The sequence below is a fragment of the Mirounga angustirostris genome, unplaced genomic scaffold, assembly GCF_029215605.1.
Source record: "Mirounga angustirostris isolate CCGP_5_RB_7025 unplaced genomic scaffold, mMirAng1.0.hap1 SCAF_5, whole genome shotgun sequence".
Classification (NCBI taxonomy): Eukaryota; Metazoa; Chordata; class Mammalia; order Carnivora; family Phocidae; genus Mirounga; species Mirounga angustirostris.
The window spans coordinates 28,887,302-28,904,200 of record NW_026991713.1 but is presented as its reverse complement, the minus strand read 5'-3'; the positions used below and the strand labels follow the sequence as shown (position 1 = coordinate 28,904,200).

Here is a 16,899-nt window from a genome sequence, read left to right as displayed (position 1 = left end):
CTTTCCTAAGCTCTATTATTAATGTGGCTTGATATAATTTGAGGTAGAACATAGAACTGGGGGTAAAATGTCAATCTCAGGTACAGGAAGGCCTTTGAGATAAATTCACTGATGCTCTCGGATCTATTTTAGAGCTTCTGAGATTAAAATCTACATTCTGTCAGAGGACACCTGAGTGGTGGTTGGCATAGAGATATGGCTCATAAAGGCGGGAGCATGACTGTCCTAAAAATGGGGCATTTTCTGTTGAAGGGAAGAGCTCTATTGAACTTAATAGTTAAGCTTAATGGCTTAAAGGCTGCCATCCTGGGGGGAGGGTGCATCCTCTGTTGGTCCCTTTACTCATTCTTCCTGAGGAAGAATGACTAGGCTAATTGGTGGGTGGGAGAAGATACTAGGCCTAAGTGGTTCACCCTCCCTTTTGGGGAAAATTTCCTCCCTGTCAAGAAATATAATTTTGTCCCTCCACGCAGTAAAATTTACTGGATCAGGCACTCATCTGAGGACTGTGGTTAACCACCGTTGCCCAAGACTGATGGCATTTCTACTTCTGGAATTTCATATTAGGATGCTCATAATCACTTCATACCTAAGTTGTATATTTCAACCCAGGCCTTTATCAGTATTAACGGAGATATTTTGAACCCTATTTGTCTCATTTCTGTTACTCAACTTGGTCTGAAGTTAGGCAGTGAGTTAGGAGGAGTCTTTATGGGGTCCCTTAAAATCTAACACCTATTGCCCAGAAAAAATTCAGTATTATATGTATCTATATGTGTTATAATACAAAATAATATGCATTTTTATATATGTACCTGACTCCTGGCTTCATATTATGTTTGCAACTCTTGTTTTTTTCTTTGCTTCACTTTCTTTATATTTTCCATGCCATAATGTAAAATAATACATAATTAATAATATATAATACAAGATGTGATATTATGGAGAACATAACACAATATACACTATATTATATAGTTTTAGAAATTATTTTATGAGATGATACTGCTGTATACAGATTCTATTTTATCTATATCTACATTTATATTTATTGTATATGTATCTATATATCTATTGCTGTACACATTATAGCTTTTATTCATGTAAGTAGCCTTAAATACTGTGGTGAATAAACACACAAGTAAAATAACATTTCTCAGATTTGCTGTCAGGTCTGCAACTGAGGACAGATTTGGGGACATAATTTCTCCACATATATATTTTGTGACAGAATTCATAGAAGCCTTATGTGTCACTAGATAACTACAGATCTTATATATATATAAAATCTTTTTTCACTTCCTCTGTTGTGTTGAAGTTGTATATTTTTAAGATGAGTAGACTGAGAGGTACTGAGGGACAGAGAAGAACTGGTATGATCTACCTGCCACAATTCTTGGCTCTCAGCAAAAGATTGGAAGGCAGATATAAAATGAACTCATGCCAGGTGCAGTTAGCCTTAATTACAGCTGAAATCCCATCCCTCTCACGAAGGCTTCCCTGACCACCGTGCAGTACATCAGCTTCAGTGGCTATTGATTGAATGAGTCATTTGATGATAAAGCTACTCACATTTATGAAACATTTACCATGTGCCAAGCTCTAAGTTAAGCAGTTAACAAGTGTATCTTACCTCATCCTCATAAGGTAGCTTATAACCAGGAGACTGAAGCTCAGAAAGGTTGTATTATTTTCCAAGGCTGCACAGTTGGTGTTCAGACCTGGGACTCAAACACAGGGAGTAGGAATCCAGGACCCAGTCACTCAACACTGTGACAAACGACTTCTTAAGGATGAAACAGGTGTATACGTGAGAAACACCCACTGCCAGTGGTTTCTTTGATTATTCTTTGTAGTGTGTGGTTTAATAGTTTAAATGCCCAGGCAAAGTCAGGATGGGAAACACATGTCCTCACCGATATATTCACTTGGATTAGGATGCTCACTCTGTCGGTCAGTTCCTAACCAGTAAGCCCAGGCCTTCAGCAGATAATATTTAAATTATAGGTCTGCTTCTCATTAAAAAAAAAAAAGGGAATCCAGAATGTTATTTGGATTTTCACCCTAACACAGACTAAGGTGTTTGTTAAACAGAATGGAATTTTAAATTTATCTTTTTCCAAAATTGTCCCACACAGTTGATAATAAATCTTGAAGCTCTTCCTTGTCGTTACCATTATGTCAACAGTTGGCTCCGAAAGATGTTAAAAGGCTCTGAGATATCAACCGGGTTACTAAAGATGTATTCTTAAGGGTTTCATAGACTGGCATGTGGGTATCTTAAGTGCAATGGAATTCTTCTCTAAACATGAGCCTAGTGCTCCAATTGATTTAAGTGATCCATATTAATTATCTCAAAGAATGTGACCATGAAGACTGGCAATGAAAGCTGTATCTTATTTTCTGTTTTATCTTGAAAATGGATGAGGAAGAAATGTGTTTGGTGCAGATTGCTCAAGCCCCACATTTTTCACAAAGTAGCTTTCAGTTCAGAAGGATTGTCTTACCTCTCTCTCCCTTAAATACTTTGACAGCTAAGACAGATGCTTAGATATTGTGTTAATTATAATCACTTGAAAATTCTTGTTTTTCTGATTCCTAACAATCAAATTACTTAATTTCAGAGGAAAGAAAGCTTAATATTGGACACAGCTAAAAGAAGGAAAGATTAAAGAGAAGAAGAAGGAAAATAATGGAAGCTTTTAATGCCAAAGTCTCTCTGGTTTGGCATTAAAACAATCTGGTTTAAATATTACTCTGAAACTTAACTAGCTGAATAACCTTGGGCAAAATTCTGATCCTCAGTTGCTTTTAATAATAATAATAATAATAATAATAATAATAATAATAATAATAGAATAATTTATCATTTCAAGGGACAGTTATGAGATTTAACTTATGTTTGTGGTCTCATAAATAAGGTCTAACACAAATACAAACAAGTCACTGACAAAGATAATCAGTGTTCTTTTGTTTCCTGAGGGGCTTATATAATTGTATATGTTTGTTGCTACATTTTTTAAAACTTTCCAATAGTTTTAAAATAACATTCAAATAGTTTAACACTGTTTTTAAAAGAAGCACATGGTAAGTCAATCAGACAACCATATTAAAAGCTCATCAGCAAAATTCTTCCCTCCCTTCTTCCAGAGTGTCTTTGGTGAAGAGAGAGAGTGAAGAGGAAGATTAGCTTTTATTTGTTGCCAAATTCTGAAAAGAACATTTAATTCAAGTTGAGTTTAAGTTACTTCTAACAATAAAAAGTGTTTTATATGCAAACTGTAAGTTTGAAACTTTATTTTTTAAATTATCTTTAAAGATTTTATTTATTTATTTGATAGAGAGACACAGTGAGGGGGGAGCACAAGCTGGGGGTGGTGGGGTGGGAGAGGGAGAGGCAGGCTTCCAGCTGAGCAGGGAGCCTGATGCGGGGCTTGATCCCAGGACCCTGGGATCATGACCCCGAAGGCAGACACTTAACGACTGAGCCACCCAGGTGCCCCAAGTTTGAAACTTTAAAATGTATTATATAAACTGGTCAAAGTGAGACATTGTTTCAAATATAAGGATAAAAGTATTCCATGCCTTCATCATCAGAGGAAGTAAATAGTAAAAATATTACTAATTTAATTACTTTTTGTCCAGAAAATACAGAGATGGTTTTTGAAATAAGCTAATTGTTAGCATTACCAAAGTTCTATACCAATTTATCATATTTAGATAACCTAATTAAAAATACTTTTTATATATCATTATGTATAGTGGACATTCATTCTGTAGGTAGCCCAAAATTAATTTGATTCTACTTAAGCAATTTCTAGTGTTACAGGACATCAACATTTATTCTAAAATTATTTTCATGGCACCATATTACCATGATGGCAACTGAAAAGAAACCATTGTTCAACTGTTACTGGATACAACTGCCTTCACTGAGTTTTTGGTCCATTTCTACAACTCCACTAAATTTAATTTTCATTCCTTTGATGAATCTTACAGGTTCTGCATCTCTAAAAGCTATTTTTTTAAGCTTAATGAATTTGTTTAAATGGCAGTTTTCCTTATAAAGATGATTTTAAACAATTTAGCTACTTGTTCTCTTAATGAAAGAGAAAAAAAATGGGCTAATTTTTTTTAAAGATTTTATTTATTTATTTGAGAGAGAGAGAATGAGAGACAGAGAGCATGAGAGGGAAGAGGGGGGAAGCAGACCCCTTGCTGAGCAGGGAGCCCAATGTGGGACTCGATCCCGGGACTCCAGGATCATGACCTGAGCCGAAGGCAGTCGCTTAACCAACTGAGCCACCCAGGCGCCCCCCAAAATGGGCTAATTTTAAGATCAATGGAGAGTATTAACAAGGAAAGCATCTCTCATTCAAAAAATTTCCTATTGGTCAATTATTACTGATATCCCTTTATTAGTCGTTACTGTTATTTATTTATGAAAGTATATGAGGCAGTTCTAAAAGCATGTGTGGCAGTCTTCAATCTATATGATGACATTAGTATGATAAGAAAGTAAAGGTGAGGAAAGTAATATAAAATGAAGAGGGGCGCCTGGGTGGCTCAGTAACTTAAGCATCCTACTCTTGGTTTCGGCTCAGGTCATGATCTCATGAGTCCCGAGATAGAACCCCACCTCGGGCTCCTCGCTCAGTGGGGTGTCTTCTTGAAGATTCTCCCCCTCCACCCCTTCCCCTACTCATTCTTTCTCTCTCTCTCAAATAAATACATCTAAATAAATAAATAAGTAAAATGAGAAAAAAATAAAGCAAAAACTTAAGCACCAGATTTTGAGCAAAATGACAAGCACAATTAGTTACAAGATGTAGAGCCCCCCAAAATAAGCAACTTCTTTAAAATTTGCAATCCATTTGGACACTGAGGCCTGAGAGAAATTTCTGCTCCATATCCTCCTGAAGAGCATTGTATGCTATCATTGTAAATGCCCTTCATACTGTCCCACATTAAATACAATCAAGTCTCCACAGGGCTCTGTACTACAACATTCATAGTGTCTATTGAAGATTAAGTAAAAGTAATTATATAAGGCTAATGTAAGGTAGTATAGGGCAGGATCAGTCTGATTGGATGGAGCCAAGGAGAACTTACTGCAGGAATGGTAGTTCATATCCTCTATAAATATTAATACAGCCACTGAGTACTTTTCTGGGTAAAAGAAATAACTCATGGTCAGGGCCAGTGTTTATCTTAGACCTAAGAGAAATGAAAAATCAATAACCCCAAAACTATATTATGAAAACAGAAACACCAAATACCTACCTTAGTCAAAAACACAGACTGAATTTAAATCAATCAGAGAATACCAAATTTTGAACTTGTTCTGATGAAATCTTTAAGGCAAATAGCAAAATGTTTCCCTGCATTCCAAGCCACCAAATATGTATGATTTTTATATATCTATAGCTATATAAAGATTAGATAGATAGCTGGCTAGCCCATACCATAGATATAATATGTTGGAGAATGCCTATCTACAATTATTCTTTGAAGTAGTTAGACTTAAGCCATTCTTTCTTACAGTAATTAGGTAAGTCAACAGTCTATAATGGTTACTTCTAGTTTACATTATTCACCCATAGAACAATGCTTTCTTTCTCTTTTAGCAAAGTGGGAGCACCAGCGCTCAGTTCAACTAAAACAAATATCAAGTTAAAAGGACAATTTGGAAAATGGTAGGAAACAGAGGGAGGATAATATAATTTTTTATTAACCTTCTGGAAGTTATTTTCTGATATGAGAAGATATCACTATAATTATATGTCATTAATAACTATAATCTTAGTTAAGTTACTTACCTGCTCTTTATCTCAATATTCTCATCTACTCAATGAAAATAACAATAGCACTTCCTAGTTTTGTTGTCAGAAATGAGATAATGCCTGTGATAGGCCTAGAATAATATGCAGCACATAATCGCTCAATCAAGCTTAGCTAATATTCATCAGAAAGCAAAAAGTTCATATTTTGGTCTTAAGGCTTATATCCAATTCCTACTAATACCATTAAAGTAAAATAAAAGCTAAGTAAAAACCTGCAACAATTTTATATTATACCAGCAAATTTATCCATTATCCGCTACATAACATAGAGCATCATGATGGAATTGTTGGGCCTCCTAACAGAATCCAGCAGATCCTGGATATTCTAAACCATCAGAAATCACGTAAGTCAGCAGTCAGGAGTACTGTTACTGCATAAGATTTTCAAAACCAGAAATTCTTTCATGACCCTTTCTAATCACTAGGGAGGTAATGAATATACTACCACCAGTAGAAATCAACAAAGCTCTATTGAGATTCTAACTCCGGGATTCAGGGGATGATTGGGCTCATTGCTAGATAAATCACTGGATTCATAAATGCAAGTTTTGCAGCAGTATAATTCAAATTTGGGTTTCAGGAAAAAATTTACATTATTACATATTGTTATTAGTTTTCTATGGCTGCATGACAAATTACCATACATTTATCAGCTTAAAACTATACTCATTTTTTAACTGACAGTTTCTGTGGGTCCAGGGATGACCTGACTGGGTTCTCTGCTCAGGGTCTCACAAGGCCAAAATCAAGGTTAATGGCCAGGGCTGTGATCTCATGTGGGGCTCTGAGTTCCTGGTATCTACAGTGCTGTGGTTTCTATATGCTCACTGGCTGTCAGCTTCTCTCAAAATTTAGAGACTTCCTGCATTCCTTGCTACGTGGACCCATCCATTTTTAAAGCCAGCAACAGAGAGTTTCCCTTGCCTTGAATTTCTCTCATGCTTCAAAATTTGTCCCCGACCTCAAGACACTGTTTTAAAGTGAGCACAAGTGTAAGTCAAGCCAACCAGGATAACTTCCCTTTTTAAATTTCAGTTGTGCCATATAAAATAACCTAATTATAGGAGTGATATCCCAATATATCCGTGATATTAAGAACTATAGAGGGCATGGACAGACCAGTGGATGGGTCATTTAGGGGACATCTTAGAATTCTGCTTACCTCATAGTGAGAGACCTTAAGGATTAATCATTCAAAGTCTAGAGGGTCTACTATATCGGCTAGGATGCCAAGTCTTACAGTTTAGAAGAAAGAAACTGGCATATATTTCAGAAGCATTGTTCAGTTATTCTATAAACTTGCAATTTTAAAATATAAGGTTGCCTTTTCTATAGATGATAAATAAATTCTAAGCTAAGATAGACAGAACCATACTCTTGGCATTGAGGACAAAATCTAAAGAACCTGATCCCACCATTCTCCATGTGCTTTGTTTACTATGAATTTTTTCATCAACTGTCCCCTAGATGGATATGTTACCAGCGTTCATACAAAAAGTATCACAGAGGATCAAGAACATATAGAACAATTGCTCTTAATTTATAAAGATGAGACAAATAAGGTTATCAGGAGTTGCCAGAATCTGAATTTCCAAGACTGAATTCAAGAAACTCATATCATGAGTAACTGTGTTCTAGAATCCACTCACATGACTAGATCTATTGGCTTTATTTCACATCCTTCTATAAGGAATTGTATATTCTTTGTCTGTAAACAAAGAATAATATTAACATTAATGTTTTGTTATGATCTAAGCTGAAGTTCTGAATTTTGTTCCTCATGTCATTTTATGTATTATGTCACATTTTTTTTGTATTTTTTTGTTTCATAGGTAGTGGGTGAGTGGGTTGGCTGATTGACTTTTGCTACTGGACCAACTTGGTAAAGTTAAAAAAATATGCATAGTTTGTTTTCAAATGTATTATGTTTTCATTATAGCACAGGTATATGTATATGTATATATGTATATCATGTATCTATAAACTGGTTTTCTGATGATGACTTCATCACAAAAGATTATTAAATCAAGGAGGACTTACCTATTTCAATCAGCAACAAGAGATTATTTAATAGCTCTCTGGATCCCGCAGTTGTTAAGGATGCTAAGTTTGGCTAAGCCAGTGTGAAAATTAGGGATGCTTGAACGAGGTAAGAGGATACAATGCCACATATTTGGTACCTTGTAAGAAGTTGCTCTTTCAGAATAAGCAAATACTGAGGAAGGGTTGTATACTAAATCATCTTTCTATAGATTCAATTTATTAGCTTAAATTTCTTGATGTCAGAAAGAACTTCAGAATCTCATGAGAATGTGCAGTAAAAAGGGGTTCTGACAGCAAGGAATGGCTTTAAAGAAGTCTGCAGATAAAGCTCCTCTCCTTCACAATATTATCTAGGGCAGCCTGAGCCCTCCCTAAAGTCCACTCCCCAGGCCTACTAAAAACAGAGGACTTACTTTCGGTACCCACCAAACCTGTGAGTTTGATCCTCGATCCTATAAAATATTTTTTGGAGGCATGACAAGTAAATTTAAACTACAATATTTAGTTTGGTAGATAACTGCACAGACATATGCAGTCTTTTTTTTTCTTAAAATATTTATGCAAGATGGGAAAAGGAGCAGGGCAGATGAGTTAATCACTGAAAAATTTTCTCCTTATACTCTTCACTGATGCATTAGATTGGAGATGCAGAGATCACATACAACAAGACTGGTGTTAATGACCATAAACTCCACAGAAAATACCCTTAACATAATAGAAGACATACAGCAAAATGAATCAAACAGTGAATAAGGCCTTGGAAAATAGAGTTACAAGTTTGCAGAAGAACAGTGGTCTTCTGATAACCTAAAACTTTACTAAAAAGAAGGAAAGAGAAAGAGGGAGAAAGAAAAGGAGTGGGGCCTGGGTGAGGGGAGACTGAAGCCAAAAGAGAGGGAGATGGAAAGGAAAATGGAGTTGGGGAGAAGATGTGAAAAGTATTGTGCAAATTTGATTCTTGAATTTCATCAGGCAACATAAACAATGATGAGAACGTTTATCCTCTTAATAAAGATATAGCTAAGTTCCATTTAAATATATGCTTTTGTCTGAATATTTTATTTCCCTAGTTATCAAAAGTAATTATTCTAAGAAGATTTGCACTTGAATGACTGCCCAAAATATGTTATGATCCCGTATAGGTGATGTAATTTCTCTTTTGGTTGATTTCTTCTTAATTAGTTTTTGTCAATGTTGTACTTTAATTACATGCCAACATTTCAAGGTCTGTTTGTTTTCTGATTCAGGAAAATTAGTCTGTATGCTTTAGTTATGTAAAAAGTCTAACATTTAATTAGAAACATGTCATATCAGATTTATGTAATGGGCTGTAACCTTGCCAATGTCTGCATTACTGCTGAGAGATAATCAGTCATTTCAGAAAGCACATCCACTCTTGGAATACAGTGGAGTTCCAAATCATTGTCTGTTCTTTGCATTCTTTTTATTTTCTTCCAGTTTATGTTAATCTCACATCTTTTTTCTTTGCCCCAAACTTCCCCAACTTCCTCATCATTGCATGTGTATTATTTCCACTCTTCCTTACTGACTGCTTTTTCCTTTAATTTTCTCTTGTCTTAACTTGATAGAAACTATTTTCATTGTTGTGGCTTTAATTTTGTGAGAAGATATAAAGGAAATGAAGTGAACTGTGAGAAAGCAAAAGCGTTTCATTAACATTAACCTCCAACAGATTGAATACATTCTGAGGGAAGGGTCATATGAAATTACTAAGATAGAATATCTCTATTTATACATAAACAAAAATCTATTTGAAAGGAACGCATCTCAGTAATTCCCCATACTCATGCTCTTAAAAGTCTCAAGAGTGAGGAATCAGTTACCTCAGCTTGACCAATAGGTATGTTTTCATAGTTGTATAAATTATCCAGGTCCTCCAAAGTGGCATCGTATGTTTCTGAGTCGTAGTTGATGGGTTCCAGAGTTGGAGCAGTCCCAGCAGCATTGAAGATGACAAGTCCCAGAATGAGTCTTGCCAACATTTTCATTTTTCAAGCTTTCCTAATCAAAAAAGGCCAAAATGTATAAATATTTAATTGATGATAACTTATGAATATTTTTCACTAAATAGGAATGATAAATAAATGTCAATGCTGTGGAACTCAAGCCGGTAGCTTTCTTTACACGGATCATTTATAAACATAACACAGGAAATTGTATGGATTCGGAAGACTCGTGATACGATGCTCAAATTAATCACAAACCCATCCATGTTTTTACGTAGATAGTGTAATTGCGGTGAAATTAAGTTTACTTCATAGAGAAACACAGAGAAAATAGGATGTGGAAATATTGTCATGCACTTATTCACAAAAGCTTGTGCATTAGAGTTTTACCTTTTACTAAGCATTAAGTTTCTTTCTTCAACTGGGAGTAGGAAGGAGGAGGAGGAGAACTATTTTACTGTTACTCCATTTTTCAGATGAGGAAACCAAAACAGGGTTGGCTAGTGACCTAACTAGGACTCATAACTGTTTCTTGCACTTTCAAGCCTATGGCTTTTTCCAGTCAAAATAATGAAGGTTTTTTTTTTTTTTCCTTTTTACTTCCTTCTTGCCTCTGGGTATCATTAATGCATACATAATTTAATATACATACACATTAATATTTCATGCGATACTTTTCAAAACTTATTCTTAACTGAATAGAACAGAAAAGAAAATTATTTCTCCTTTAGTCCTTAGTGTTTTCTTTCAATTCTTAATAGCCATCTAAGCTTTAAACTCAGAATCAAGGATCCATGTCTAAAAGATACTATTTGGCAAGATTTCCTTCGAGGAGGATTTCCACACACATAAGATTAAAAACTCTTTTGTTTTGTAATTCTTTGTTAAGCACAATTCTTATTTTCCATGATAACATCCTGCTTTTTGGGAGGATTCAATCAAAATCTTATAATTTTAATTATATTTATAATATATGTATAATATGTTATATATGTATAAATATGTATATATGTATAATATATGTATAACATTTATAATTTTAATTACTTTAGTTCTGTATGTGCTCCTTTGAATCCATTTTAATTTAAGAAAAAAAAACTCTCATGTTTAATTTTAAACATTTAAGTTGGGCCTATCAAAAATGTTACCTGGTGGTCCTTTATTGAGGAAGCAAAGCATTTGTAAAACTTTTTATCAAGCGTGTCTAATTTTAAAGGTTTTGTATTTTGGTTACACTCCTTAGGTTACTTCAAGAACAGAACCTCTGGTGTTTGTACCTATGCACACACGTAAAAGGGAATTCATGATAAATATTACTTTTAAACTTGAATGCACTGGCAGACAAAATGACCTTCAGTTACTTGAAAGAAAGTCTTTATTAAGCAGGTTTAGGCAGAGGGATATGAAATCCCTCTGAGAAAAAGAAGCAGTACAAGGAGTTCCTTTTTATTCCCTCCTATGCTTTCTTCGAATCATTTTTTTTTATTCACACTGGATAAGCCAAGGCTCTATTTTACCCGCCTTTGCAGGGCTCTTTGCAGGATTGGGCATTTGGAACCGCTGTTCACAGTCACCAACAAAGTCCTACTTAATCAACCGGTGTGATTTACAAATCTTCCAGGAATCATTCTTCCCGTTTCAAGTGGGAGGCATTCACAGGGGCCACCACTAACCTCGAAAAAATAGTTTCCTTCTACATTTCTGGCAACTTTCATTGTTCAAAGTAATTATGCACTTGCTGATTATTTTTCTCGCTTTATACTCTGTATTTGATTTTAAGTGTCTACATTCTCAGAGTTTACTTGCATTGTGCATATCCCTCTAGAGCTATCAGCAGTAAGAAAGTCTGTGCAAAGCCTGGAACTATGAAGAACACCTCTCTATGTTTAGCTTTAAAAGGATGTTTCTTCCTTCAAGTGACTATACGAGTATTTAATGTAGTGTCTTTGTTGAGACTTTGAATTTGTTGTGCACTTCACACCATGTCATGATATTTTGAGAATTATGCTTATATAAAGCTTTAAAATATAGATGTTAAAAAGACATTCCAAATGCCTAATTCCCATAGGATCATCAGTATGTTTTTAAACACCTGAAATCTCCCCTTTTTCTTCTGTTGTGTAATATTTCAATCAATACTAATCAATAGTGCCTAGCTATCCTGGCAAGGAACATGGTCTATGTCAGGGCACTTGCTTTAAGAATATATTGGAAACTACTATAATTTTATTGGCATCTATCCTGACTATTAAGAGCAACTATTTTACTGGATGCTATTAATTCTTGGGCTAATTCAAAATTTTGGATTTTCCAAGAATAACATAAATATAAAATAGCAAACTTTAACCCAATCCATTGCATCCAAGTTCACCATGAGATATTAAAACAAATTGAATTATTTTTTAAAAGGTTATTATAGGAGGAAAAAAAGTCTCTGACCCAAGAAGAAAGCAAGTGTAAAAACTTACCTTTGGCTCCTACTTGGTGAAATGGCACGGAGTGACTGAGGACGCAGAGCCGGTAATATTTGCCCCTGACCAATGGTTGTGAATTCTGGTCTGTGGGAGGTGGAGTTTATAACACTCAATTTTCTGTTTGGAAAAGCCAACCTTGAGAAATGCCTCTCAGTCTTTAGAGACCCCAAATTACTTTATAGTCACTCAAAATAAGCAGTAGAATCCAAATGACATAGTGTATAGAGCTCTTGAAATTATGTTAAAGGAGTTCTCATTGCCAATGTGTCCTCTTAAACATTTTAAATGGAAAAAGTTGGTTTTACTATATTTCATCTACAACGAGTTATAGATGTCAGATGTTAAGAAAACCAGTTAAGAAATGTCTAATTTTAGTTAAGAAGATGGATATACTACTTCTTAGGTTACTTCACTGATAACCAAGCTCAGGTTAAGAAAAAGTTAATGTGTACAGTGATACTATAGATGAATATTTTAGAATTGTGCTAATAAGAAATAATTTTCCTTGCATGTCTTGAATTGCTCTCGTCACTTTTCATTAATGTTAACAGAAATTCAATAAAGGTTGCAAAAGTCGTACCTGTTTTAATGTTGGGTAAGTAAAAAAAAAAAATCCATATTATTTTGATTGCTTGGAATGCTCTGAGAGCAATGAAACAATAAACCCTCTGCATGCCCATTTAAAAAAAAAGTCCTGAAACGGCACAAATATGATCTGAGTGTTTTGAAAAAAAAAAAAAAAAAAGAAAAGAAAGGCTGCTTTTTTCTCCCTTTTATCTATGAGAGCCAAACAAATCAAATTACATAAAAACATTTTCCCCCAGAATACAAGATTTGTTGTAGGCTCCTGGTACCTGGCATGGTTTGTGAGACTCAGCTTTATTTCAGATTTGGAGAGAAAATACGTTTATATTAAACTTCCATTCTTCACCTCTATTCACACTGCAAAAGTTCTAGAGGAAGACGAAACTTGTGTCATGCATTCTGGCTTCTGGCATGCTTTCCATAAATCCAGGAGTCTGGTTCTAACCTGTGCATCAGGAATCCTTTTTCCTTGACCTGAAGCAAATAGCTGTATTGAGTTTTGAAACTGTATTAGGGCACAATGATGGAGGAGAGAGTCTGTCTTGAGGACTCCCACACCTCCTTCCCTGCCGTCCTCCCTCCCCACCCTAACCTTCTTTGCTTATGGATTCAGGGCGCTGTCAGTCATTATCCTCATCACCCACACCTGCTTCCACATGTCTACATGATTTGTGCTCAGTGTGCATTATTTTTCTTGGGACCAGTTTAATTTATAATGGAAGCAGTGATTCTGGGTGAAGTACAGAAGCTACCAAGACCTCTCCAACAGCAGAGAGACCATCCTTGGTGTAGGGACGCCTTCCCTGCCTCCTTGCAGTGTCATATGATATGGAGGCTACTTTCAGAAGCACTTCTGGAAAGAGGACTGAATCCGAGTTCCCACGCTGGCTCTGTCACAGGAATGCCCCCTCACTGTGTGTTCGAGGAGTTTATATGTGGTTAACTCTCTCAACACTTTCTCCATCAGAGGAGTTCTCCATTCACAGATGGGTGACACTTAAACATTAAGCTATCCAGTGTCACATGGGACCCAAATAAAGAGAAAACCACACTGGGTCAAGTTCCCAGATTACTGAGCTCATCTGAGGGATGCAGGCGAAGGTAAAAAGGCGGTGGTGTCTCTCGGTTTCTTAGATCCTAAGGCTGTTTACCTGTCACTATGTGTTGGGCTCTTTTAGGTGCTTTAGGATAAAAATAGATGAATAGGATATCCATGAAAATACCTAATATTTCATCTGCCTCCATTATTTAATCTAATACTCTGCACACATCTGACATCTAAGTAGTCCCTTCTTTTCTGAAAGGCTCTGGCTGAACCTGTAAGATTCTATTTCCAGAAATAACATTTTCACACTATCCTTTAGTGACCTATTGGTTTAAGTGACATTGTTCTTAGGCTTCAGAACATTGTCTACTAATGCAATTGTTTCACAACAATTTAATAACTAAATTCCTTATCCTAATATAGGATTGGAGGCAGAAATGATCACTCCTGAAGCTTTTCTTTTTTTTCCAAATAGATAAGCCTTTCACTTTTCCTTATAAAATATCGATAATTTTTAAGTCCTTTCTCTTGGCCTTCTTTGGACTCTCTCTAATATTTCAAAATCTATGTTGAACTGTGGGAGCTCAAATTTGTAACAATCTCATGAGGACCTAATTTCTATTTAATAGTGAGAAGGATTAATTACCAGGTCCGGCCTTTCTTATCCTTGGTAAATATCTTTTAGCTTCATGATAATTTTCTTAATAGAGCCTGAGCTTGGTTATCAGAAACCCTCAGGGGATCAGTTATTAAGACGAGGTGCATTATATAGTAACTGAGGCTTTCTAGCTTTATCTCTTTAAGCCCCAAAACAGTTTACAAATCCTTTTGACTACAATTCTTAACAAAATTAATTAAACGCCATCCTGCTTGCATAAATGGAATTAATTTTAAATAGAATGGTCTTCTTTCAATGATGCTCTTTGTTCTGTAGAGTGGTGAACAGAGAGGAGCCCTCTGAGGACCGCACACAGCTGTCCTTGTCTTCAGCCCCAAAAGGCCACATCAGTAAGAGCGACAAGAGGGTGTAGATATCCCACCCCACTGATTATAAGGCATAAAACCATTCCCTGAAATGATTAGCTACCTTCCTCTGAAGAATCCCCATGTTGCCTTAGAGACTTTGTACTCATCAGTAGGAGTCCTGGAGTTTTGGACCATAAACCCGCATCTGATCTGATCACCTCCTCCAGAATCTTTCAAGGCTAACCTGCCATCTGCAAGCTCTCCTTTGCCCTCAGTTTCATTTTGGAAAATGTCCCTTTGCTTCTTTTATCTTAAAAGAATCTGGCTGGGGGCGCCTGGGTGGCTCAGATGGTTAAGCATCTGCCTTCGGCTCGGGTCATGAGTCAGGGTCCTGGGATCGAGCCCCACGTCCGGCTCCTGGCTCAGTGGGGAGCCTGCTTCTCCTTCTGCCTCTCCCTCTGCTCTCTCTCTCTCTGTATCTCTGTGTCTCGAATGAATAAATAAAATCTTAAAAAAAAAAAAAAAAAGAATCTGGCTGTCTCCCGAAAAAGTTTTCTGCTGCTGTGGTGGGTTTGATTTTTTTTTGTTTTATTCTTCACTCACATAACTCAAAGATGGAGCAATTTTTCTGGTTTTACACTATTTCTTCCAAATGATTTGTCCTCTTTACTCTTTCAAAAATTTTGCCCATTCTGAAACTTATGGCATTTGGCTTCACTACCAGTCACCTCTCCCTGTCATCAACTGCTTGATCTAGCCAAACCTCTTGTTGTCAACTTTAGCTCGTGGCTCACTCTTACCCTCTACTCAGATCCTGTCATTATTTCCAGGGATGCCAACCTCCGTGTACATGATCCATCTATCGTGGTGGCGTGATGGCTCCTTTAGCTTTACATGTGCAGGCAAGTTACCATGTTCCTACCCAGCTACTCACCATCACTGTCATGCCTTCTAGCTCATCATCACCAAATAGTACTTAACCCTACTAATGGGGCACTATTATCATTTCTCTTTTTTGCTTTCTTGCCATAGCCTCCACCACTTTTCCATAGTTCATTACATCTCTTATCTTTACATCTCTCCTTTCCTTTAGATTTGAAGTACCATTATCATATTTATACCTTTTCAAGCACTTTCTGCTTTCTTCTTTTTTTCTTTCTTTTTCCATCATACTTACCTGGAAAAACCTCAACTTTAGTTGAATACTGCTCCCAACTTTCTTCTCTCCTGCATCTGAGGAGCTGTATATTACTAGTGAAAATCACACACAACAATGATTGGTGTCACTTTAAATTCTTTAAATTGATCTTCAACCCTGTCTATTTTATAACATTGTCTATTTTATAGACAATAAAATATAACATTTTATGTTATAGACATAACAAAATGTCTATTTTATAACATTTCTTCTCTCAAACTTCCCGTGTTCCTTTTCTATTCACAGAAAGTCATTAGAGTGATGGTAGAAATCATCAGAAAAATACTCTATAACTTTTGCCATCCAATCTACCTGCATGTTTATGCATCCTCTGTGTTTTCTCCTTCTGTGACAGAGCAAGATGTTAAAAGTAAATTCCCCAAATGTTGCCCAGGATCTTATTCTCTTTCCTCTTTTTAAGATCTGTGCTTCTCTAATTATCTCCTCCCTCCCAGCATCTCCCTTTCTGCTAGGTCAGTTCTACATACAGACACGTATACTCTGGGCAAAACTCAGGCAGGAATTCCCTCTAACACGAGTGAATTGAATGAAGGTAAAAAATGGTGGCTATAGAAGGAAGGGGGGTGGGGGGACAGGGTGACCAGGAGATGGGTATTAAGGAGGACACGTTTTGTGATGAGCATTGGGTGTTATATACAACTAATACATCGTTGAACACTACATCAAAAACTGGTGATGGGGGCGCCTGGGTGGCTCAGTTGGTTAAGCGACTGCCTTCGGCTCAGGTCATGATCCTGGAGTCCCTGGATCGAGTCCC

At 36.2% G+C, this 16,899-nt stretch overlaps 1 protein-coding gene across 1 annotated transcript in view; it reads right to left on the bottom strand.

Annotated features, from left to right (window-relative positions):
• Nucleotides 1-9,902, bottom strand: part of EPYC (epiphycan) — a 35,032-nt gene extending 25,130 nt beyond the window's left edge. The window contains exon 1 of the mRNA XM_045867226.1: nucleotides 9,731-9,902. Coding sequence (XP_045723182.1) covers nucleotides 9,731-9,895 — 165 coding nt within the window. The 5' untranslated portion in view covers nucleotides 9,896-9,902. The remainder of the gene's footprint in view (nucleotides 1-9,730) is intronic.
• Nucleotides 9,903-16,899: the final 6,997 nt, after the last annotated feature.